The sequence below is a fragment of the Zootoca vivipara genome, chromosome 5 (assembly GCF_963506605.1).
Source record: "Zootoca vivipara chromosome 5, rZooViv1.1, whole genome shotgun sequence".
Taxonomy (NCBI): Eukaryota; Metazoa; Chordata; class Lepidosauria; order Squamata; family Lacertidae; genus Zootoca; species Zootoca vivipara.
In genome coordinates this window covers 17,151,337-17,174,713 of record NC_083280.1, presented here as the reverse complement: position 1 = coordinate 17,174,713, position 23,377 = coordinate 17,151,337, and the positions used below count along the sequence as shown (strand labels likewise).

The 23,377-nt window shown below is 41.2% G+C and overlaps 1 protein-coding gene across 1 annotated transcript in view; it reads right to left on the bottom strand.

Annotated features, from left to right (window-relative positions):
• Positions 1-23,377, bottom strand: part of ZBBX (zinc finger B-box domain containing) — a 42,221-nt gene that overhangs the window by 16,579 nt on the left and 2,265 nt on the right. Inside the window, exons 2-13 of the mRNA XM_060274216.1 lie at positions 20,511-20,633; positions 19,402-19,515; positions 15,626-15,716; positions 14,720-14,768; positions 13,503-13,618; positions 11,417-11,512; positions 7,677-7,856; positions 6,380-6,560; positions 5,845-5,965; positions 4,882-5,030; positions 3,276-3,379; positions 1,876-1,952 (exon numbers count right to left, since the gene is read on the bottom strand). Coding sequence (XP_060130199.1) covers positions 1,876-1,952; positions 3,276-3,379; positions 4,882-5,030; positions 5,845-5,965; positions 6,380-6,560; positions 7,677-7,856; positions 11,417-11,512; positions 13,503-13,618; positions 14,720-14,768; positions 15,626-15,716; positions 19,402-19,515; positions 20,511-20,578 — 1,346 coding nt within the window. The 5' untranslated portion in view covers positions 20,579-20,633. The remainder of the gene's footprint in view (positions 1-1,875; positions 1,953-3,275; positions 3,380-4,881; positions 5,031-5,844; positions 5,966-6,379; positions 6,561-7,676; positions 7,857-11,416; positions 11,513-13,502; positions 13,619-14,719; positions 14,769-15,625; positions 15,717-19,401; positions 19,516-20,510; positions 20,634-23,377) is intronic.

The following is a 23,377-nucleotide window of genomic DNA, read 5'->3' as shown; positions in this document are numbered from 1 at the left end:
GAGAGAGAGAGAGAGAGAGAATGACTTTTAAGGCTTTTAAAACACACTATTATTATTATTATTATTATTATTATTATTATTATTATTACCCCGACCATCTGGCTGGGTTTTCCCAGCCAGATGAAACATTGTGAAACATCAGGCATTAAAAATTTACCAATACAGGGCTGCTTTCAGATGTCTTCTAAATGTCTGATAGTTGTTTATTTCTTTGACATCTGGCGGGAGGGCATTCCACAGGGCGGGCCCCACTACCGAGAAGGCCCTCTGCCTGTAACCTCACTTCTCACAGTGAGGGAACCAGCAGAAGACCCTCGGTGCTGGATCTCAGTGTCCGGGCAGAATGACGGGGGTGGAGACGCTCCTTCAGGTATACAGGACCGAGGCCGTTTAGGGCTTTAAAGGTCACTACCAACACTTTTGCTCGGAAACGTTTTTTTGCTCGGAATTTTGCTCGAAAACGTACTGGGAGCCAGTGTAGGTCTTTCAGCACCGGGGTTATATGGTCTCGGCAGCCACTCCCAGTCACCAGTCTAGCTGCCACATTCAGACCGTGTGACAATTTTACACTGGAGCCATTTGATACTGATTTTGTGTGGTGATTATGATTTTTATCTGGGATAATTACTTTTGCATTTACATTCCACACAGAAAATTTCATTAATTGCACCGCTTTTTTTTAAAGCTGTAATTTATGTACAAAAATATATGCTACGTGTTTCAGGAAACAAAGGAAAAAATGAGGCCAAGTTAAAGATTCTAAAATATGATTTTCAGGAGATTGAGCAGCGGATGAGTTCCTTCAGTTGAAGCGGATTCTGAAGAGATGAAATAGCAGAAGCCTCTGCACACATTGCTCACATGAAGGGGATGAGGCAATGGGGCTTTTAAAACTTAAAACCAGAACCCAGGTAGCTTCACTGTTGAAGGCAGTATGCTTCCGTGCACCAGCTGATCACAAGTCATGTCATGTGCATATTCTGCCTTTGGGGTTCCACAGGCATCTAGCTGGCCACTTTGAGAAATATATGCTGGACCTTGAGCCTCATGCAGCATGGCTCTTCTTACGATTGTAATAGGTCAATGTTGGGAAGATCCTTCATGCATTATTACAGTAAAGGGGCATCTATACACTGAAAAGGCAACAGCATTGCACTCTAGGCCCTACCTCCGTTGCAATGTGGCTTCCCTTTCCACACCTCTGCAAAATGCATAAAGGTAAAGGTACCGCTGACCGTTAGGTCCAGTCGTGGACGACTCTGGGGTTGTGTGCCCATCTCGCTCTATAGGCCGAGGGAGCCAGCGTTTGTCCGCAGACAGCTTCCGGGTCATGTGGCCAGCAGTACCGGAGCAGTATGTATTTATCTACTTGCACTTTGATGTGCTTTCAAACTGCTAGGTGGGCAGGAGCTGAGACAGAACAACGGGAGCTCACCCTGTCGCAGGGATTCAAACCACCGACCTTCTGATCGGCAAGCCCTAGGCTCTGTGGTTTAGGCACCTGCAAAATGGAAGCCTGGCATGTCTAGCCTTATACGCCAACAAATTTTCAATGGATCCAGAAGTTTACACCTGCAGGCTTCTGTTTTGTGGGTGTTTACACTCAATGTGTGGACATCAGGGGTGGGGCTTGGGGAATCAGGTGACCTAGAAGCAGGCCCAGAAGTGCAATGCTGGTACCGCTTTTCAATGCTTGGAGCCCCCTTGCCTTGGAATATCGCATCAAATGGGCTACTTCTCCAATATATGCCTGTTCAGGTTCTGATTTGAATAAAAAATTCCCATGGACAACTGCAGACCGACTGGGGATGCAGATCAAAATGTGTCGGCACAAATGTGTGTAACCATGTTCCATAATTACACTGTAATTGTTACCTGTAATCAATCAAATCATCAGATCCAGCTTCTGACACCACAAAATTGGCAGGTTCTTCTGGCTCCTCTTTGCAAGCCTTATCAGAAAGAAAACTTATTTATTCATTCATTCATTCAAAAGAGAATCTCAGTCCACTCCGTCACGTTCGCAATACTGTAACCTAAAATCTAAACAATTACATGGTACTGTAGACAATACACAACAAACCCTTGGTTGTCTGAGGATTGGGCCTGTTTTTAACAGATAATTTTGATATTTTATATATTTGTAAACCACTTAAAACAGTTTTTCTTACCATCAAGCAGCATATAAAATTTATTAAACAAACAAGGCTTCCTGTTGCACCAGTCAAGTTTCATTCCTTCCCACTTTGCCTCCCAATACAGATAGGTAACAAAAGGAGAGAAGCCACTGTTTGGGAGCCAATGACTCTCAACAATTGCTCTAAATAATACACCTGTGTAGAAAATAGTTTTAATACAGTGCATTCATTTTATGCTTGTTGACTGGGCAAATCCATTTCATCGAAGTAGAAGCCACAATAATTGTTATAAAAATCAATGACCTGTTTGGTCCAGCATAGTCAGCTGTGCCTTCACAGCATAAGTAGGTAGGGTATAAATAGAGCTCATTCTGCACTTTCCTTCTAACATGACAGAGGCTATAATTCAGGGGGTCCCCTGGACCTATATACCCATCCACAAGGGCTGAGTTTGCTTTTTCGCTGACATAACCAAGGTACGCTCTGTAACTTAAAAAGAGCACACTCTTGTTGCAAATTATTTAGCATATTCCAGGGTACCCAAAATAAGTGCAAGGTAAGCCCTGACTCAAAATGTAGCAAAAAATATTGGCTAAATTTATGCCATCATATGATGCCAGGGAATCCATGAAAATGTGCCGCTTCCTTGACTGCATTCACTAAAGGAATGGATACATAAGGTTAACACATAAACAACGCAGAAATGTTTGGGCTTGTAATGCAGTCCAGCTCTAACTGCCCTGAATATTTGTTAGAAAGATGGGCCATTAATGCTGTACATTATGCATTTTGCAACCACTTCTCAAACTCATGTCCATATTTCTTCCTCCTGGCAAGCCTGTAATGCAACCGATCCCATATTTATTTATTTTCTGCTTTAACTGCTGTTAATGTTACTAGTGTTCAGCACTGCTTAGATTATTTGTGTTCTCCTCACCTCGCTTCGTGCTACTGCGGTCAACCGTGGGTTTGTTAGAACAGCCTGTCAAGCTAACTGTCATGGGAATGCAGACAAAGGAAATTTTATGCGGTGGGCGATCCCATTTGTACACATTTATGCTACTGTTTATTTTGTAAAGTCTACTAAGTGCAACAATTGAAACTGAACTTGAACTAGCCAGGCAATAAAACACTTACGTCTTCAAGGACCCTGATTTCCAGACAGGGCTCAACGTTTGCAAGAAGTGCCTCGGGCTCTTCTCGTTTGGAAACATCTGCCCAGTACTTTTTCATTTCTTTAGCTGGAATTAAAAATTAAAACTCTGCAAGTGTTTGTATTTTAGATTTGTACTAAATAATTGTTCTTACGCAGCTGCAAAATTGCAATGCCAGCCATTCCAGTCTGTTGAGGAAGCGTTAATGGCAAGGTATTCTCTTGCCTCTTGTTCTAGGTGTGAATAATTGAAACCGTTAGGATAGTAAGCTTTGTGCTAAGCAGGAACATCCCTATCTGTAGCAATAATGTGTGATAACAGCTCAATGAATGGGGGGGGGGGAAATGCTGAAAACATAGAGAATCAAATGATAGGATGATAGCTCAACAGCAGTATAATTTCACAAGAAAAGTAAGTGCAGTGGGCAGTGCGATGGATGGAGCCAGAGACCAAAACAACAACAACACCATTATCTGGATAAGGTTGGTACAGTAACAAGGGATTGTCTGGAGAAAGGAAAGATTTTAAGGACTCACATGGACAATGTATTTCCAGTTTCATTTCTGATATTACAGTGTAATATGTAACCATTGACACATTAAGCTTTTGAGGGAAAAGTCAAGAGCCTTTCTGAAGAACAATCACCTAAGCACTCACTGAATCTAAGGGCACCCATATTCACTTGTCTCCTACCAGATTTTATCAGCCGTGTGGAGTTGGCAAACAAAAAAAGGAAGCATTAAAGCACCCTGTATCTACAAACTTTGCAGACTTGAAGCACCGAAAGGGTCTTAAGATCTCACAAATTGAAGAAAAATACATTTGCAATAGCTGGCTTTTATCTAGCATCATGCTTCCTTGTACTCAGAATGTTTCCTGGCCTATTTAAAATAAGACCACCTTATCTACAATTATTGATTGAATGTCAATTTTTTAAAAAAGGTGGGGAATGCCAGCACAAATCTCCCATCCTGTATATCTGCATTCCAATTGAATGAGAGTTACGGCTCATGCTTGTGTGCCCTTCAAGCTGTCTAGCAAGTGAGGGCAGGAAGACAAGGCAGTGTTTCCTTTCACTTGCAGGGACTTTGCAAAAGAACCAGCAAGTTTTTCTCCTGTTTTTTCCCCTTATGCAACAAGTCTCCCCCCCAAAAAAGTGAAGCAAGGCTCTACCTTTCCCTTTCTGCTTGCTAGGAACTGGGTAAAAGGAGAGGCTGGGCTTGTAAACCAAGCTAATATTTGTCAAGCCCAACCTTCTCAATTCTTGAATCTCTCAGGACTGGGCGACACAACCATTTTCACATGGAGAGAGTGGGTTAATGTACTTTGAGTATTATCCTCTCTGGGCAAGGAATGAAATGGCTGTGCAATTGCTTCACCTCACACTCCCAACTTTCTATACCACCGTTTGCATGATGGTGCAACTGCATCTTAATTTGACTTTGTAAATTGTCAAATCGCATTTTGGGGAATTCAGTATGTCCCAATTGCAATTATTCCATAAACCTGAGTAGCCATTCAGGTTCCTGATGTAGCTTGCCACTGGGAGCATAAAGGTACACTATAACAGATTGAGAAGTCCAGCAAACCTTCAAAACGAGCAACTGCTATATCATCGTCTTCGTCTTCATCCTCTTCCTCTCCTCCAAGCCAAGTGTCATCATGTTCATTAATCTGTGGCTTTTCAAGTTTCAGTTCCTCTGCTATAATACTATCTGGCAACTTATCAACTGGAGTTCTATAAAAACAAAGAGGGAAATGCTTTAGAACTGCAAGCCTATTATCACACTGTTACTCTTTTTGGTCTGCACAGAGAATGTGAGAAAACTGATGTTTATCTACTTCCAGACTGGGTCTTTTGCTGAGTCTCAGTCACAACACGAAGGCAAACCATGGTGCAGCACAAACATGCAGGATCCCAGAGAGACTGCAGCTGCTTCGCTCTTCCTCTGATCCTGCTACTGTGAGTTAAACAATGGTTTGGTTCTTAGTATGTCGTCGGAACCTAGGCTTCATGGTTTGTCTCCTCTGGACAAATCACAAGATGAAAACTGAGAACAAACCTTGGTTTCAGCTCCCGATTCGTCTGGTGTGTGACAAACAACATGCCCGGGTTCGGATGGCACACTAAGCCAAACCATGGTTTAGCCCTGAGTAGGATCAGAGCAGCAGCAGTAGGATCAGAGAAGGTGCAAAGAGGATGTGATTTCCTCTCGAGGGAACCACATACTTCTGCTTGTAGAAAGCCATGGTTTGGCTTAGCGCTACGTGCAAAGTGGGCCAGCATCTACTGAGATACTCAAGTTCAATTTTAAAAAATGCAACCCTTCACAACTCTTTCACTTTCAACACTTTCAGAATTATTTGTAACATTATACCCTAAGTTACCCTGACATCCATAAAGTCATTCCCAATAACCATTCTATATCAGTAACTCCTTTCCCTATGAAGGAGTATTTTCCAATATTACTGCCTGAATACTTTGATTACACTATTTTAGAATAAGCAATTAGATTAGAGTCCCTTGTGTATTGCAGCAATCCAGCGAATACCTTCTGTGCTTCTTAATCAATAATCTTTCCATATACTTCAAGCCATCTTCCTTGAATTCAATTTCAAGAGCTTTCTTCGCAACTGGAGGGCTTGTCTGCACCTGGCAGGAACCAGTACTTTCTATAACAATATAGAAAAAACTATCAGCTACCATTCAAACATATTAGGACATCACTCACATTAATTTGCCAACAGTAGCTCCACGGCTCTGGCAGAACCAATGGGATTAACAATACTAAGAAAATAATTCAGAATTGATAATATAAAATCATAAAATGCAACTCATATTAGTGCAGCCCTTGCACAATGTACAAAAACTATAAGCCAAATGTGTAGACTAATCCGGGCAGTGCGGTGTCACTTATATGAGTTCATGCCCAGGAATTTATTTAAATATTTCCCCACTTTTTGAACAATCATTGTCATTATTCACAAGTCAAATACTGACCTATCTTTGTGTCATGTGGAATACATAGAATGTAAGCTAGATCAGCTTTCTTTTCCAAATATTATGTAGCAATTATTAATCCGTACCTGGTCCAACCTGACAGGAACGTTCCTCCTTAGATTTCGGGGATTGATTTCTACTTCTCCACTGATTCAGAGCTTCCTGAAAAGACTTTGCAGATTCTTCTTCGTCAAACACACCATGTAATAAAGACCCACCATTCTGGCTCTCAGGCCTATCCTCCGCAGAAGGTTCTGTAGACGCTTCCTGAATTGATTTCGAGAATTAATCTGGGTTAACCAAAATTCACCCATTTCCGATACATCCCAGTATGTCAGTCGGTCACAAACCTGTTTTATACCAAACGATTGGAATATATAAAGCTTCCTGAATTTAAGGAAACCGTGTATTTAGAATAGAGTAACGTGGAGTAAGCCTGGTATATAGGCTTCAAAACGGACCAAGTTATCACTAATGCAATTCAAGGCCACATTAGGACATCTCTATATGACCACAATGGCCCTACTCCAGTACAGTTATGCATACTCAAATCCAGTGAAATACTTGGAAAGAGAGGGGGAATTGACTTTTCTTACTGGGTTAACTTCTGTTGATTCTGGATGGCACTGTGCAATATGTGACTCCTAGAGTCACTAGATTTTTTTTCTGGTGGAAGAGCTGCCCCCTGCCATCCAGACCGACTGGCAGCTATGGAATATCCCCACCTATCCACCCCCTTAATTTTAAGAAAAACTATGGAAAGGATTAGCAGCCAAAAAAACACAGAACACTGTCCCAGGTGTGACGTGCAATATAAGGCAAAGAATCCACCAAAGTGTTTTGGGGTTCCCTTGACTTGTAACAAAATCCCAGTCCCCGCATCTAATTAAAAGGGATAGGACTGTGCAAGATGAAAAACAGAAAGACTCTTGAAAAGAGAGAGAGAAATCAAAGTGCTGGTTTTTTTGGGGGGGAAGGTACAGCCGTTCTGGGAAAGCAGGGGTGGTGGCTCCTCCTCTAGAAAAAAAAGTTCTAGTAACTCTCTTTCTCAGCAAAGAATAGCGTACATTGGCCTCTAGAACAGTCAAGTGAAATATAAGTATATAGCCATACCCCTTCAAAACAATAACATTCAAACTAATGGACCAATTCAAGAGGTCAAAAATCCTTCCCCCAAGGAGAGAATCCTAAGATTTCCAGAATCAATTCCTTAGACAGAAAATGTCTAGAAAATTAACCACATCCTTAATAAACGGTTCCTTTGACTGGATGGCACCCGTAAAATAACCATTAAAAGGCCACCTTTTTGCTGTGATTATGAAAGAGAAATTTCCGTAGAATTTAAAACACACAGCACTTCAGATGGTAAATTTCCTGAATTACCTCAATATTGTAGGCTGGCATTTTTGGTAAAGGCGAAGGAATGTCTGAAGTATTCACTAATATATCATTAACTTCCTTCTTCAGTCCATTATTTATGCAGCCATTAGATTCCTCGGGATTTATTGTTTTCAGGAACTGCTGAGCAGCCTCCAATTTCCTTACTGGTATACGTGCTTTTGCCTACAGAAAAAAAATAAGTCATATGTTGGATTCAAAACAAAAAGAGATATTTTGCATGACCAACAAGAGGAGACTACAGGCATGCTGCCTGGGTCTTCTATTGCAGTACACAAAATAGCAGATCAGGTGTGTGAAATCTTTGGCCCTCCAAATGTACCCAAACTGCCATCATCCCTGATCATTGGCCATGTTTGCTAGGGCTGAAGCAACATCTAGACAGCCAAAAGGTCCCCAACTCCTGTAAGTAGATGTAGTCAACTAGGCATTTCTCTTGCACTTGGAGGCTTCGATTCCGGATTTCCAAAAACAAACAAAACACCTGTTCCCAGGAATTTCACCCATTGTTTCAAGAGTCGAGTGGAGAAGGATCAGAAGTAGACAATCAAAGGGGCAACTGTCTACACACTGCTGAAATGTTTGGAACATAACCTAGGCTATCACTCGACGAAAAGCAAGATAGAAATAGTAAGTCTAGGGATTTAACATTTAGCAATAGTTTGTGTAGAAGTAGAAATTACCAGCAGAAGCATGTACTAGGAGAAAATAGTATTGAAACAGCAGTCAGAGAACGCACGGGCTGGTTCAAATATAACATGTCCAGTCCTCCAAATAATGGTTTGGAAGACTGGGAACATGGCACTTTATGTGCTGCATCCTCCCTTCGTGCTCAGACACACATTTGCTACTTTCTGGTTCTGTTGCAACTGAACTGGCAAACTATCTTTGCACTTGCTCTCTCCCAAACAGGACTAGAAACCAGCTTCCAAGTGTGTTCCTGGCCTAATTTGGAGGACAAACCGAAGTCATAGATGGCCAGTGCGAATGTAATGGCAAAGTTCAGCTTGACTGTTTGGTTTTTTTAACTGACTCTTGGGAGTGCTTAAGGCATGGGTAGGCAAACTCAATCATGGCCTAAAAGTGGGAACCAGGGAAACAGGCAGAGGGCCTTCTCAGTAGTGGCACCTGCCCTGTGGAATGCCTTCCCACCAGATGTCAAAGAGAAAAACAACTAGAAGACATCTGAAGGCAGCCCTGTTTAGGGAAGCTTTCAATGTTTGACAGACTATTGTATTTTAATATTTTGTTGGAAGCCGCCCAGAGTGGCTGGGGAAACCCAGCCAGATGGGTGGGGTATAAATAATAGATTATTATTATTATTATTATTACCACCTTCTAAATCCAGCCTGTGAACAGTCCGGGAATCAGCGTGTTTTTACATGAGTAGAATGTGTCCTTTTATTTAAAATGCATCTCTGGGTTATTTGTGGGGCATAGGAATTCGTTCATTTTATTTATTTATTCAAAATATAGTCCGGCCCCCCCACAAGGTCTGAGGAACAGTGGGCTGGCCCCCTGCTGAAAAGTTTGCTGACCCTTGGTTTAAGGGAAGGAGGGATCATACAAGTCCATGACACATATACCAATTCCCCTATCACACGTGTGATTCAGTCCAATGACACAAACAGGATAAAAAAAGCAAATATTCAATGAAGTTGTTTCATGTGTGCGTGTGAATCTATCCACTAAAATGGTTTGCGGCTACTTAAAAAAAAAAAAACCAACGGGAGAATACTCAAGTCAATTCTACATGTAACAGGGTGTTGTACTGCATATCCATGTGGCAGATGATGCACTAGAGTCACGAATCATTCCTCTTCCATGCTTTGGAGAGCAGTACTCCAAGCAGATGCTCCAACAGAATCAACAGTACCAGTAACACACTGTGTAAATTCTTTCTCTCTTCTGCAGGAATTAGTGAATACTCTTTTATGTTACAAAGAGGCAGTCTAATTGCTTTGTGTTGCATTGCCTGTTATGTTCAGCATCTGACTTTCTCTACTCTGTTGACTTTTAGATTCTCTCTCTCTCTTATACATCTGTTCTCATTCTTTTCTACATGCACAGAGGCAACCTTAGCTATTCTTTGGAAGTAGCAGAGTAGCAAATTCTTTCAGAATTTGTTTTTGGCAATAAATAACAGAAAAGCAAGTAGACTACAAGTGTCACTTCGAGGCCATGCAAGTGTCCCTCATGCTCATTCAGATAATTGTTGTTATTATAATAATTATTATTTTTTTAAAGAAACATTAGACTGCATTAAAGGGTGGCAAACTTCACACTGAAATAAGGCAAAGGAGGAAAAATCAGTTACAAATATTTCATGGAAGGACGAGGAACTGGATCCTAAAGTCTCCATCAGATCACAAAGCAAGGCTACATATGGCAAGAGAAAAGCTGATAGAAAAAATGTTATTAATTCTCCTTTATTTCCCTGCAATGGACAAAGTTTATACTCTCTCCAGCCACCTCCCCATTTTTCCCTTTCCCTTTTAGAGGCCGTCCCTTCCCTGTGTACAACTTTTCCCTTTTCTTCTTTTCCGACCCTTTAATGTTCTCAATTCTTTCCCCCTTCGTACAACTACATGCCCCAGAATTTCTGCACCAGAACTGTGGCAGTGCCATGTATTTGGAAACAGATTGCGTTTTGTAGTGCTGAATGCACTAAATCTTCAAACCTAATGCCTTTGGTCACTGGGGGATAACTTACGACAGGTACAGGTGCTTTTTAACGTCTGCTATGGAGCCTTATTTCAGGTCCCTCTTCTCTACCAGATGACAAGCCAATTTCCTATACTATTTGCTAAGGTTCAGACGACAAACTCTCAACTCCACCTTTCAGAGACAGTCTCTGCTACTGCTCATGACCGTATTGTGATGTATACAGTTTCAGCGCATCATAAGTGTTGTTAAGCCACATTCCTGGATGGCTTTGTCATGTTTGGTGGAACAATGGCATGACACACTGTGACAATCAAGGATGAAACAGGAACCCCTCTGGATCAGACCAAAGGCCCATCCAGTGTAGCATATTCCTCCTCATAGCTGCCAGCCAGATACCTCCAGGAACCCTAAAAGTAGGGCCTGGAGGCAAATCCTTTTCCCACTGTTGCAACCCAGCATACTGTGCATTCTCATGCGCTCCCCCAACATTTCACACACATACTGCTTTCTCTGCAGAGAGGAAAATGCTTCCGTTTTAGGAGCATTCAGCTCTCTACAAAGACTCAAAGGGCCTCCCTCTGAGAATCAGCTAGTTATCATTTGAAGAGAGCTTCTCTGAAGGCCTTCTGATCTGTGGTTACAGCAACTTCGACACGTGTCAATCACCTGACAAGTGTCAATAGCCTTCTTTAAAAAAACAAATTATGGTCACACATTTCCAGTCTTGTCTTCTGAGTTTTCAATTGGCTTGCAATTGTTTCTATTCTTTGTCTAAGAATAAATGCAGAAAAATGACCTCAGCACAGCAAAAAGGTACGACAACTAAAGTTGCTCCTAGAATTGCAAGCATAAATAAAACAAACAAATAATAAATAAATAAATAAAAGCAGGGGGGGAAATAAATGCAGAAAAGGATCCCAACGAAAGGATTTCTACATGGGACAATTAAAGGAGATCCTGAAATTGTGATAATAATACTGTAATGGCGATGAGATATGTGCCTCCTTCGAGAGGATTATTGTACAATTATAACATAAAAACTTTTGAAAGCAACATACCTGCAAAGAAGTAGTTCTGTGGAGCTTAAGTGCCCCCTTCTGGTGCACTCTGGCAAAGCAGCTAGGACAGTAATCTTCTCCGCACTCTAAGCACACCTTGAAAAAAAGAAAATGAAGGCATAAACATGAAGCAGCAGCAAAGCTCTCTCTGCATGTCTATCTGAACCAAACCCCACTGAGTTCAGTGGCACCTAAGTCCCAGGGAAGTGTGCATATAAGATTGTAGCCTAAGGTTGATAACACAGCTTTCACTGTCTCATCACAGCTCACAATGGGAGGCTAAAAACTGAAGGCAGAAAGTGACAAGTGGGAAGTGGGATTTCAAATTTTCAATTGGTGTTCAGTCAGGCTGTCGCTTTAATTAAAACGTCACCCCAATTAGGTACAATTAGCTAAACAATCAGCTAAACAAATTATTGTGCCATTGTCTACACCTACAGTATCTGGGGGAAGCCTACGTTTTAAACCAGACATCCCCAAACTGCGGCCCTCCAGATGTTTTGGCCTGCAACTCCCATGGTCCCTAGCTAACAGGACCAGTGGTCAGGGATGATGGGAATTGTAGTCCAAAACATCTGGAGGGCCGAAGTTTGGGGATGCCTGTTTTAAACAGACCTAACTTGGGATTAAACATTTTCTCCGTTGATTTATTATAAACATTATCTTAAGGGCCTTTCTAGGCATTTTATAGCACATGCACTTCTTGCATCTTTTGCTGCATGGGATCCAGATATTTAGAAAACCCTGAATAATTTGAGACTTACTTTCCGGAGTGCCTCTCTCCCTACTGTCTGAGCATTGCAGGACTCAGTTGTGGAGGCCTTCTTGATGGTGTTGCACTCTTAGTTACTAGCCCCCTTCCAGCGGAATCAGCTTTGTCAGATCCCGCATTGAAATCAGAGGGTGCAGGTTAGCCATGACTAAGCCAAGTCTCATGGATCTGAATGTAAATTCAAGTTAAGCTAACTTGGGGGTGGGGCTTGATGGAAAGGCAAAGCCAGCACTGATCCCTTAGCCCTGCCACTCATAGTGGCCAAGATGGAAGGATGAGCAGGAAAAAATACCCGCTCACTGCACCAGCTCCAAGGTTGGCAGAGCGAAGAAGCCAGGACTGGTCCTTTTGCTATCACAGAATAGCATCCAGATCAGCAGGTAACTCTCAAAGTTTTGGGAAGCCATATACACCTGACAATCGTGTGGAGGTTTGAACAACTTGACAGAAAAAGCTAAAAGAACATAGCACTGTAGAAAAGTCTCACATAAGCAGCAAAACTAGTTCAACAATATTTTCCTTTAAATTTCATACCACTTAATCACAGTCGTAGTATGCAGGAGGGAAGCTTAAGATGAGGTAAAATGCTAAAATCAGAATTCATGCTCCTATGTTCTACAGATTCCACAACTATGTGATCTATTGAAGATGGGTTGGGCAAGGAAGAAGGCAACTGTATGGGATCTATATGCAAACTCTATTATATCAGCAGGCCCCACTATGGAATTAAGGAAGCAAGACAGAAAACAAATATGAACACAGTATAGTATGAATTACTGGGGGGAGGGGGTAGAGAGAGAGATTGTAGAATAATGTCTGAATCGTCGGAACAATATAGGACAGGTATTTTAACCTCCTCTTTATGAAGGGGCTAGTCCAAAATGTAAACAGTGATACTTTTTATTCTTTTTTAAAAAACTTGAAATGTGCAAACCACTTTACAAACAAAGCATAGTACGCAGAGCAGTAACTTCAGCAATAGTTTCTTGCTTCATATTTTTGGCCCAATTTGCCAATCTGCTCAGTCACCAACATGCTCAATTTCAGGTTCAGGTAGGTAGCCGTGTTGGTCTGATGCAGGCGAAATAAAAATAAAAAAATAAAAAATTGTCCAATAGCATCAGACCAACTAAGTTTGTTCTGATATAAGCTTTCGTGTGCATGCACACTCCTTCAGATACCAAAAGTATATTACTAGCCTTCATAGGCATTAAACAAAATCCCCTCACAGAGAAATATTTTAAAAGTATTTCAAGAGTACACTGAACTAACAAATGCGGCTATTCTTCCTTTCTTTCACCTACCGGTACTTACCAAGAGCGCAGTCTTTGTCTCACACTGCCCACATGCCTTTCCCTTCACTTTGGGCTTTTCAGGGGCTGCATCCTTTGCTACTTTACTTGCAAGCGGCTGCTTAGCTGGCTCTGGAGCTGCAAAATGTAGTGGAGCATTGTCACTGTTGTTGTTTTAAGCCATAAACTGTACAGAGCATGGATTAAAACGGGGCACTGATGGGCAATGCTCTGGATGAGAGGTGGAACCATCTGGACAAACCACTGTGCGCATGTGGACTCAGAGAATTAAAACCCACAGGTTTATAGGATACTGTTAGATCACTAGATAGAAATGAAGTAACAAGGCAAGAGCTTGTTTGTGTTCAGATAAAAACATCCCAGTTAGATGGCAAAGGTTTCAGACTACAGTTTTATTACTTACCTGCAGCTCATTTTAACAATAATGGCGGTGTGGTAAGAGAGACCCTTAAGAGCTGCTCTCCTGACTCAGGTGTCACTACAGCTTCCCTGGATGGTAGTGCGGTTGGGGCCATGCAGCAAATTGGCTGCCCCATTGTATCCATGCAGCCCTAACCACACTGATGCCCTGCCCCCACACCATCCAGGTAGGCTTGCCTTATTTATAAAAAATATTTATTGGTTACTACTGTATTCATAAAAAGTATCAAACACAATTCAAAGTGTTGGTGCTGACCTTTAAATCTCTAAACGACTTCGGCACAGTATACCTGAATGAGCGTCTCCACCCCCATCGTTCAGCCTGGACACTGAGGTCCAGCTCCCAAGGCCTTCTGGTGGTTCCCTCCCTGCAAGAAGTGAGGTTACAGGGAACCAGGCAGAGGGCCTTCTCAGCAGTGGTGCCCGCCCTTGTGGAATGCCCTCCCATCAGATGTCAAGGAAATAAACAACTATCTGACTTTTAGAAGACATCTGAAGACAGCCTTGTTTAGGGAAGCTTTTAATGTCTGATGTTTTATCGCTTCATTATTATTATTATCATTGATTCTGTTTGGAGTCGCTCAGAGTGACTGGGGAAACCCAGTCAGATGGGCAGGGTATAAATAATAAATTATTATTATTATTATTATTATTATTATTATTATTATTATTATTAAGCCAGACAGTGTTGCCAGACAGTGCTGACTATACTGAGCTAAATGGACCAATGGTCTGACTTGGTACAAGGCAGTTATCTATATTCCTATAACACTTTTTCCAACACTAGCATCCTCTTACCTGGAATTTGTTCTTTGAGTATTCTTAATTTTATCTTGCCTGATGAAACCTAGTTAAAATAAAAAGCAAAGAGTTATGTTAGACATGATTTAAAATCTGGGCTGATTTTAATGTCATTTTTGGTCGTACTGACTATTTTCTATTCATCTCATGTTAGCATGCATGTGCAGTATAGTTGTCCAAGCAGTCAGACTTTATTTCCACATCATGCAACAGACAGTTTTGAAGCATTTTTACAATGCGGCCCAGAAAATCAGAATCTGGATGCACAACCGTGCTCAGAAGATTGCTTCTCTGAAAGGTTGATTCACATTCACTGCTGGTTGATAAAAAAAATATATACTAATCCTCAAAAGTCGCCATATGAATCAGCCTAGGAGGGCTGGAAAATATTATCAAGTACATCAATAACTGCAAATACAGTGTTTTATTCCCCCCACTGCTAGCCTTGCATATGTAACAACTTTGAAAGCCCTTTTTCTCTCATCGTGCAACTTCAGCAGCAGCTGGTGGACAGAAAAACACTGGCAGAACAGCAAGAAAGAAAGAAAAATAAAATGAACAATGAAAACATACCCAGGAACAAGAAAGCATAATGTGGAATAAAGGCATAATAATTCTGAAGTGTTTCTCATTGGCGAAAATAACTTCAATCTGTTACAACCCTGAAATTCAATGAAGCTAGAAGGTAATGGGTCATTTTTAGGTGGTTTCTGCAATATTCAAAGCAAACTTCTTCATAGGAAAAAAACAACCATGCATCGCCCTTCTCCATTTCCTTTAAAGGTGGTATAACAAAGATGGGGGAAATGGTTCAATTAATGGCTTTGCAGAGTTAACAACCTTTTGAACATAGCCCTGAGTTGCAATAAGCCTACCTTATTGGAATTCTAGTGAGAGTCTTACCTTTCCAACATTCTCTTTGTTCTGCAACAACAGCTGGGGCTGCATGCCCAGGCCAGCTTGGCCTGATTTCCAGCGATATGCACTTGCTCGTCTATAAAAGTTCCAAAACTGCATTTGTACATGCTTTCAGATTAAGAGAAATTTTTACTACGCTCCTTTCCCCCCACCCTGCCAAAACCAAAAGTAAACTTCTAAAAACAGGGAATTGGGGGGGAGGGGTTCCTAGAATCTTTACCTTTGGAAAGCTGTAATGTGTTTCTGGCACAACTGAGGCCTTTGTGGCCCATTAGTATGGCCTGCTGCTGCATTCATTATTGTTATTACTGCTCATGTATTAATTAAGATGAGTGTGTCTGTCTTAGCTGGCTGCAAACCACTATGCTATTTTTGAATAATAGGCAATGGCTTTTAATAAAATAAAAAACATCAATAAAAAAGAAGACCTATTCAGGCATTCTTTGTTCACATAATGAAAATCACAAGAGGGAGAGTGGAGTGCAATTAATATTATTATACCTATGCAGCGAGTGTCCACAACTGGAATGCAGAATCTCAGGCCTAAGGGGCTGAATGCAGCCCTCCAGGCTTCCCTATCTGCCCTTTGGGCCTCTTCCCATGCCATACCTCACCCTGGTCCTGCGCCATGACACCCCTCAAGTGCTTTTGCTTTACCAGAATGTGCCATTGAACTGCAATAATCCTCTTGCTTGCCTGGAGGAAGGTGTGTAAAAATACAGTTGTCCATAGCTCAAATGAAGTCCATTGTACAAAGGCAAGACTCACATCTGTTGCCCCGCCCACTTCCCCCTTTCACCACTGGGATGCAGCCCCAGGAAAGGAAGGTGGGCCAGCTTTACTGTACACCAGGCCTCCTCAAACTCGGCCCTCCAGTTGTTTTGAGACTACAATTCCCATCATCCCTGACCACTGGTCCTGCTAGCTAGGGATCATGGGAGTTGTAGGCCAAAAACATCTGGAGGGCCAAGTTTGAGGAAGCCTGCTCTACATGCATAGGAGGCTTCAAGTCTTCACCCTCCAATTTGTGGAAACAGTGATGCCCCTAAGCGAGCAGGAGTTACAAGGTGATGCCACTTCCCCTCATGTGACTTTCATCATGTCTGAATAGGTCTAGAGATAACAGGGCAAAGGATGTCACCCTATCCTCCCAATACTGGTATGAAGGGACTGGGAGCAAATTCATCCATTTGCAGCCATGCCTAGGCCTCGGCTTCTCCTCATAATTAAAGCAGCACCAAGCATTGGTGCAATGAAACTTCTTCTGTTTAAGGAAGGGCTGGAGAGGGTGGTGGGCCTGCTGCTTCATCAAAGGATGTCAGATAATTAAAACAAAAACAGAAAAGTAATTGCAAATTGCTGCAGCTCACATGTTCATCTGTGGTCAACAACAGAAATCAGCCAAGCAAATGCAATCTGTATCCATTCACATTGTTGTTTTTAAGAACATAAACAATACATAATTTATCACTGCTTTTAGATTACCGTGATTTCTTTTTTTTTACTTTGAAATGAATGTAAAGTTACATAAGTTATATAAATAGTTACATATGTTGTGTAATTTACATTAAATAGCAAACAGCATCCTCATCCTCCCCACCCCACCCCACCCCCCAAAAGAAATCTGCATTGGGTTGAACTAGCCTTCCTTTGAGATGCTGGGAGTCCAGAGGAGAATAAAAACTAAAGGTCCCACTGAGCAAGCAGATTTCTACTGCCAAGTTGGTTGACCATCAGCGGAGTTGTGTCTTTGTACCTGACAGAAGCATCAAACTAGATGCATTGATATAGCCAGTGCTTTTTTCGGGGGGGGGGGGGACGCATAACCATAAACATTTTGTAAATCTAAGTTTGGCCTCATTGAGGGGCATTATTTCAATATGAACAGAAAAATAAGAGTACTGTACCCTTAAAAAAAAAAGGAGGGGAAGCACTGGGTATAGCTAAGGATGTAAGAAGGCATTCTTTTCTGTTCTGCCCTGTACTGTACTCATCACATGCAGCACTTTTTCCATTCTATTGCAGTTCCACCAAAAACTACATTATCTGTCTTGCTGCTCACTGTGGCAAAACTACGTTGTCATTAGTTCACCCCATTCATTTCAATGCAGAAAAAAATGTAAGGGGGAGGAATGCATTCAGAATGCCTTGGTTTCTGTTCTGAAGATGGGACAAATAATTGAACACCAGCCATTTCTGTTCCTGAATTTTGTTAGAATTATCTGATATTCCTAGATGTAGCATGGCGACTCTGACTATAAGGCTGAGTGAGCTATGAATCAAGAAGTTCTTGGGTTTAAGACTTTGATACTGCATTACTAAACTGGGTGGCTTTATGCATTACGAAAGCCTTTCTCCCCCAGCTAGTCATGATTTCCCGACCATGTTCCCTCACATCCGCTGCAGATTACAGGATTCTTAAACCTAGCATTTCCCAACTTTCAATACACTGTCAACATACTGGGGAAAATCCCATTGAGAGAATATTAGTTGCTTCCAGTTCCAGTACTATTTTGCTCCTTTGCAAATGAACAGCAAAACAAATAATTATGAACTAAAAAATGAAGTGTCATTGCTTTTAAAAAATGAGGCCGTAACTACTGAGCTTCTCCAAGCCAGAATCCAGCATTAAATGCTCCAAGAAAGGATGCAGAAATTAATTATTATGATCCAAGGCAATTAGCAACACTTAACACTTAAACAGAACCATATATCTTGTTAAGTGCAGCAGAACACTAATGACTGCACCCTTGCAAAGCTCTTCTGAGAGGAAAGTTAGCATTATTTTTCACATTACTGAGAAAGGGAAACAGATATAGAGAGGTTAATAAAAGTGGCTCTCGGAATTGGAGAGAAGAGTTACAGATATTCAGTGTTGTGCTTTGTCTGCAGAACATTTTGACTTCCTAAATGGATTCTATCAAATACAGAACAATTACAACTTCCTTGTGTTTTTTTGTAAATGCATGCATATGCAACTTAAAACTCATAGAATTGAGATTCTATTAAAAGATAATGACCGTTTCATGAACAATGAAGCTCCCTGAAAGAATACCAAGCAGAGTTCATTGGGTGAGAGCGGGGATTGAAATTGAATTCTGGTATCAAAATCCCAACAGCAGCAAAAGACAAAGGCTGCAATTCTACAAAGCAATGGGCAGAAGCAGATACATAGCTGGGGGGTATCTTGATGCTTTTACAGCTGCTGCTGGCACAGATGAATAGGGAAGCCACTTTTCAGTTTAAAATCCACTTTGCCCCTATGGCCAGATGAGGAACAATTAGAAGTTTTCACTTAGACTTCTTCCAGCTGAGCATAGAGCACCCCTGGGGAGTGCACATAAGTGTCAGGGGAAAACCCTGCCACAAGCTATGGGATGTTTTTTTTTTAAAGGAAAAGCACAAAAGCAATGTGCAATCTAACAGCTGTTATCCAACTGAAAATGGGGAGGTTGGCAATTTTAATTGGCTGCTGTTTGTTTCAAACGATCTTATTTACCTGCTCCATTTTTTAAAAAAGTTATGTTGTTATGTATTTTAAGATGGTGATCTCTTTTCCTGTGCAGATTTCTTGCATTGAAAGACACTTTGGGTGCAGACAGCAGAAAGGTGGAGTTTGAAATTAAATAATAATTGAAGAAAAAACTCTTGAGGAATACAACTCAACCCAGTCCCCAAAAGTGGGAGGTTGGGGTCGGGGGGGGGGCAGGGGTTCACTAGAATCATGACTCTTAAATTTCAAGTCATAAAATTTCACCTACTCCCTCTCTTGTTTTTCTCTGCTCATGTTTGATTGTAGCTGCTGAAGTGTTTTCTCCATCTCTTTATTTTCAAGTTCCAGCTGAACCTTCTCCAACTGCAGCTCTCGTATACTTCTGAAGAGAGATTTAAGTTCAAACACCAAATTCAGATTATCCTCCTCCCATTTGCAATACAGTGGTACCTCGGTTTATGAACACAATTGGTTCCGGAAGTCTGTTCATAAACTGAAGCGTTCATAAACTGAAGCGAACTTTCCCATTGAAAGTAATGGAAAGTGGATTAATCTGTTCCAGACAGTCCACGGAGTACTTAAACTGAAGCGTTCATAAACTGAAGCGAACTTTCCCATTGAAAGTAATGGAAAATGAATTAATCCGTTCCAGATGGGTCCGCGGCATTCATAAACCGAAAATTCATAAACCGAGGTGTTCATAAACCGAGGTTCCACTGTATATGATCAGCATGGTTCAGAAACAAGCAATTTTAAACCCATTTACTTGGAAGCAAATCCCATACGTTTCAACAGAAGTAAAGGTAAAGGGACCCCTGACCATTAGGTCCCGTTGCGGACGACTCTGGGGCTGCGACGCTCATCTTGCTTTACTGCCCGAGGGAGCCGGCGTATAGCTTCCAGGTCATGTGGCCAGCATGACTAAGCCGCTTCTGGCGAACCAGAGCAACGCATGGAAACGCCATTTACCTTCCTGCTGGAGCGATAACTATTTATCTCCTTGCACTGCGTGCTTTCAAACCGCTAAGCTGGCAGGAGCAGGGACTGAGCAACGGGAGCTCACCCCATCGCGGGGATTCGATCCGCCGACCTTCTGATCAGCAAGCCCTAGGTTCTGTGGTTTAACCCACAGCGCTACCTGCGTCCCTTCAACAGAAGTAACTCCAAGCAAATTATTTTATGACAGTAGCCATAGGCTGCAATCCTATACAGTATTTACATACATAACTAGGTGTGTAAAAACAACAACAAAAACACCATTGAACTCAACAGGGTTTGCATGCAGGTGATTGTTCTGTTCATAGTTATGAATAGCTTGCACATAAAAAGCCAATAGGTTATCGAAGCACACGAGACAGTTACAAGAAATGAACTTACTTTGCTTTCAGTTTTACAGAGACTCCAGTCTTTGAACCAGGGAGAATCACAAAGTCACTGGCGTTCATGATTGCCAATTGTCAAACAATTACAGCAATACAACAAGTTGTACAGACTTGATATCTGCTCAGGAATGAAAAAATAAATAAAATAAATTAAGACAATATCCATAACCTGTTACCAATTCCAACTATATATTTTTAAAAAGAGAAATAGGAAAGTCAATGACTCATTTTGGCACACAAAAACAGATTGCCCTATAGCAACTGTGATGCAGCAGCATGCTAAAATCGTCTTTACTTGGTTGTAGGTCCCAATGAATTCAGTAGTGCTTTCTCCCAAACAAGTGTTCAGGGAATTGCAGGCACAGCCTAATTCAATGTGTGTTTACCATAAGGAAGCCCCACTAAGCCTGTGCATATGACGAACTGGACAAAGCTGGGTTATGCCACACATGCTAAATCGTTTTAAAATAAAATTATTTAATATAATTTTTGTTAAGGCTTTTTGCTGCAGAAGATGCAACATGATAACGCTTACAGAATTTGGGGGGTGCTTACCATATGAGAAAGCCTAATTATGCTAATCACTGTCACAAAAACATCAGAAGAGCCTTGCTGGATCAGACGAAAAGCCCATCCTAGTCTAACACCCTCTCCTCAGTGGCCAGCTGAGAAGCCCCAAGGCAGGACCTAGATGCAACAGCAATCTCTTCATTTGTGGTTCCCAGCAACTGGAATGCCAGCTGCCTCTGACAGTGAAGCAGAACCTTCTCATTACGGTGAGGGCAGGACTCATGGAATTCCACACTCATGGAAGTTGCCAACACTGTTGAATTTCCAGTACCAGTTAAAGACTTTGTCACCCACACAGGCATTTGAAAGATTGGTTGGTTACATTTTGATGAGGCTCTTAATTTATCTGTCCTTAATATGCCATCGCTTTTACATTAGAGTTGCCATATTTCAAGAAGTGATAATCCGGAGACAAAAAATTGTTGAGATTTTTTTGGGGGGGAGGGGGGGAGTCGCCCAAAGAAAGTTGCTGAGATTTGGGGGGGGGGAACGTTTCCAAAACTGGGACATTTTGCCGATGCCATCATCGCAATCCGGATGTATGGCAACCCTATTTTGCGTAGATGTCGTGCAATTTCAGTTATTACTTAAATTGTACCCTGCTGTGAAATCGCTCTACAATGAAGAGATGTCTAAAAATATTTTAAATAAATAAAACAGCTATACGGCACTAAAAACAAATACAGGATACACCTGACAATTTTTTTAAAAAAAAAACTAGAGTAATTTAATCCAACTAGGTTAAGGTTATATAATAAATAGGATTAGAGGTATAGGAATTAAATATGTAGAATAAATGGTAAAACAGTATTGGCCCCTATAGTGATGATCACCACTTAGGGTAGGACTTGTCCTTATGAATACGTTATTGGGTGAGCATGGTATGGATTTTGGTGTTTAAAATTATCTGGTTTTGTTTTATTTGTAGTGCTTCATGTGGTTAAGTCGCTTTGCAACTTTTTCTTTTGTACAAAACTGCAAATGTAAAAAAAGAAAAAAGAACCCTCTTCTTACTCATTCCCTTCCTCATCAAAGTTCCTACTTTTTAATAGGTGTCTACTAGAAGCAGATCTCTGTTTCATCCCTTGGAACTCCCCAAGGATGCTCACCTGGCCCAAACACTGCCTTCAGAAGCTTTAAAATCTGGCTCTCTAAGGAGATTTTGGAGAATGGTTAGTTGGCCCTCTTTTCTGTCTTCTTTCTGATATGGATCCTTCCCTGCTTCTCTGTGGTTATATTGCTGGAAAATAGTCTGTCAATTTCATTTTTCTTCTCTCTGCTGATGTGTACCAGTAATTCTTATTGTATTTATTTGTTCTTTTTTATTGAGCTTGCTGTTGAGCTACTTTGAATTGTTTAAGAAAAGTGGGGTACACATAACAGAAAATTTCCAAAAGATTTGAGTGAACAATTTGCATTATCTATATACAGTACATAATTTACATATTACCATTTAAGAATGGAAGTTTAACACTAGCGTCTTAGAAACTGAGGTTAGTATTCTGCAAGTGGGAAGCAAGCTAGGAGTTGTTGCTTACAAGTATTTTCAGAAACTGAAAAATAAAGTTTTAAGCAACAAGAAGAATTCAGCCGAGGTGTTGAGACATACATTGGTTTGTCAACTAAAATACCCTCAACTTCACCTGCACCTTTACAGCAGCTTGATCAGCAACATAAATAAGCAACAGTTAAAAGATGGAGACAATTATTATCATCATCTGCTAATGTCAGCAAATCAAACTTCTGAAGAAGGCAACTAGGGGAAAAATTATGTAAAATAAAAAAAGTTGGTAGCCAGGTACAGAAGGGGAGTGTTAGGTGGAACAAGTCAAAAGGTCTAAAGGCTTGCGTTACCATCTTACATCCACATAGAAATAAAAGTCTATTCAAGAAAGAAAGAGGAGTAAACCTGGCACACATCTGCCTTTCTTGCAAGCAAGTCAATTAAGCCCTTCCCAAATGGCAACATTAGACTCAGCAGCAGCATATGGCAACATTGCAGGGGGGCTGCAGTTCTGGGCTCTATATGCTTCACATACAAATGCTCTTCATGTTATATTCCCAGCCAAAAAGCACAGGCAGCATACAGGTAATAAGGCAGCGGAAACCCTTGGAGAGTAAACAAACAGCATGCACACGAAAGCTCATACCAAAATAAAAACTTAGTTGGTCTTTAAGGTGCTACTGAAGGAATTTTTTTCATTTTACTTCGATCCAGACCAACACGGCTACCTACCTGTAAGTAGTACCTCAGTTTATGAACACAATTGGTTCTGGAAGTCTGTTCATAAA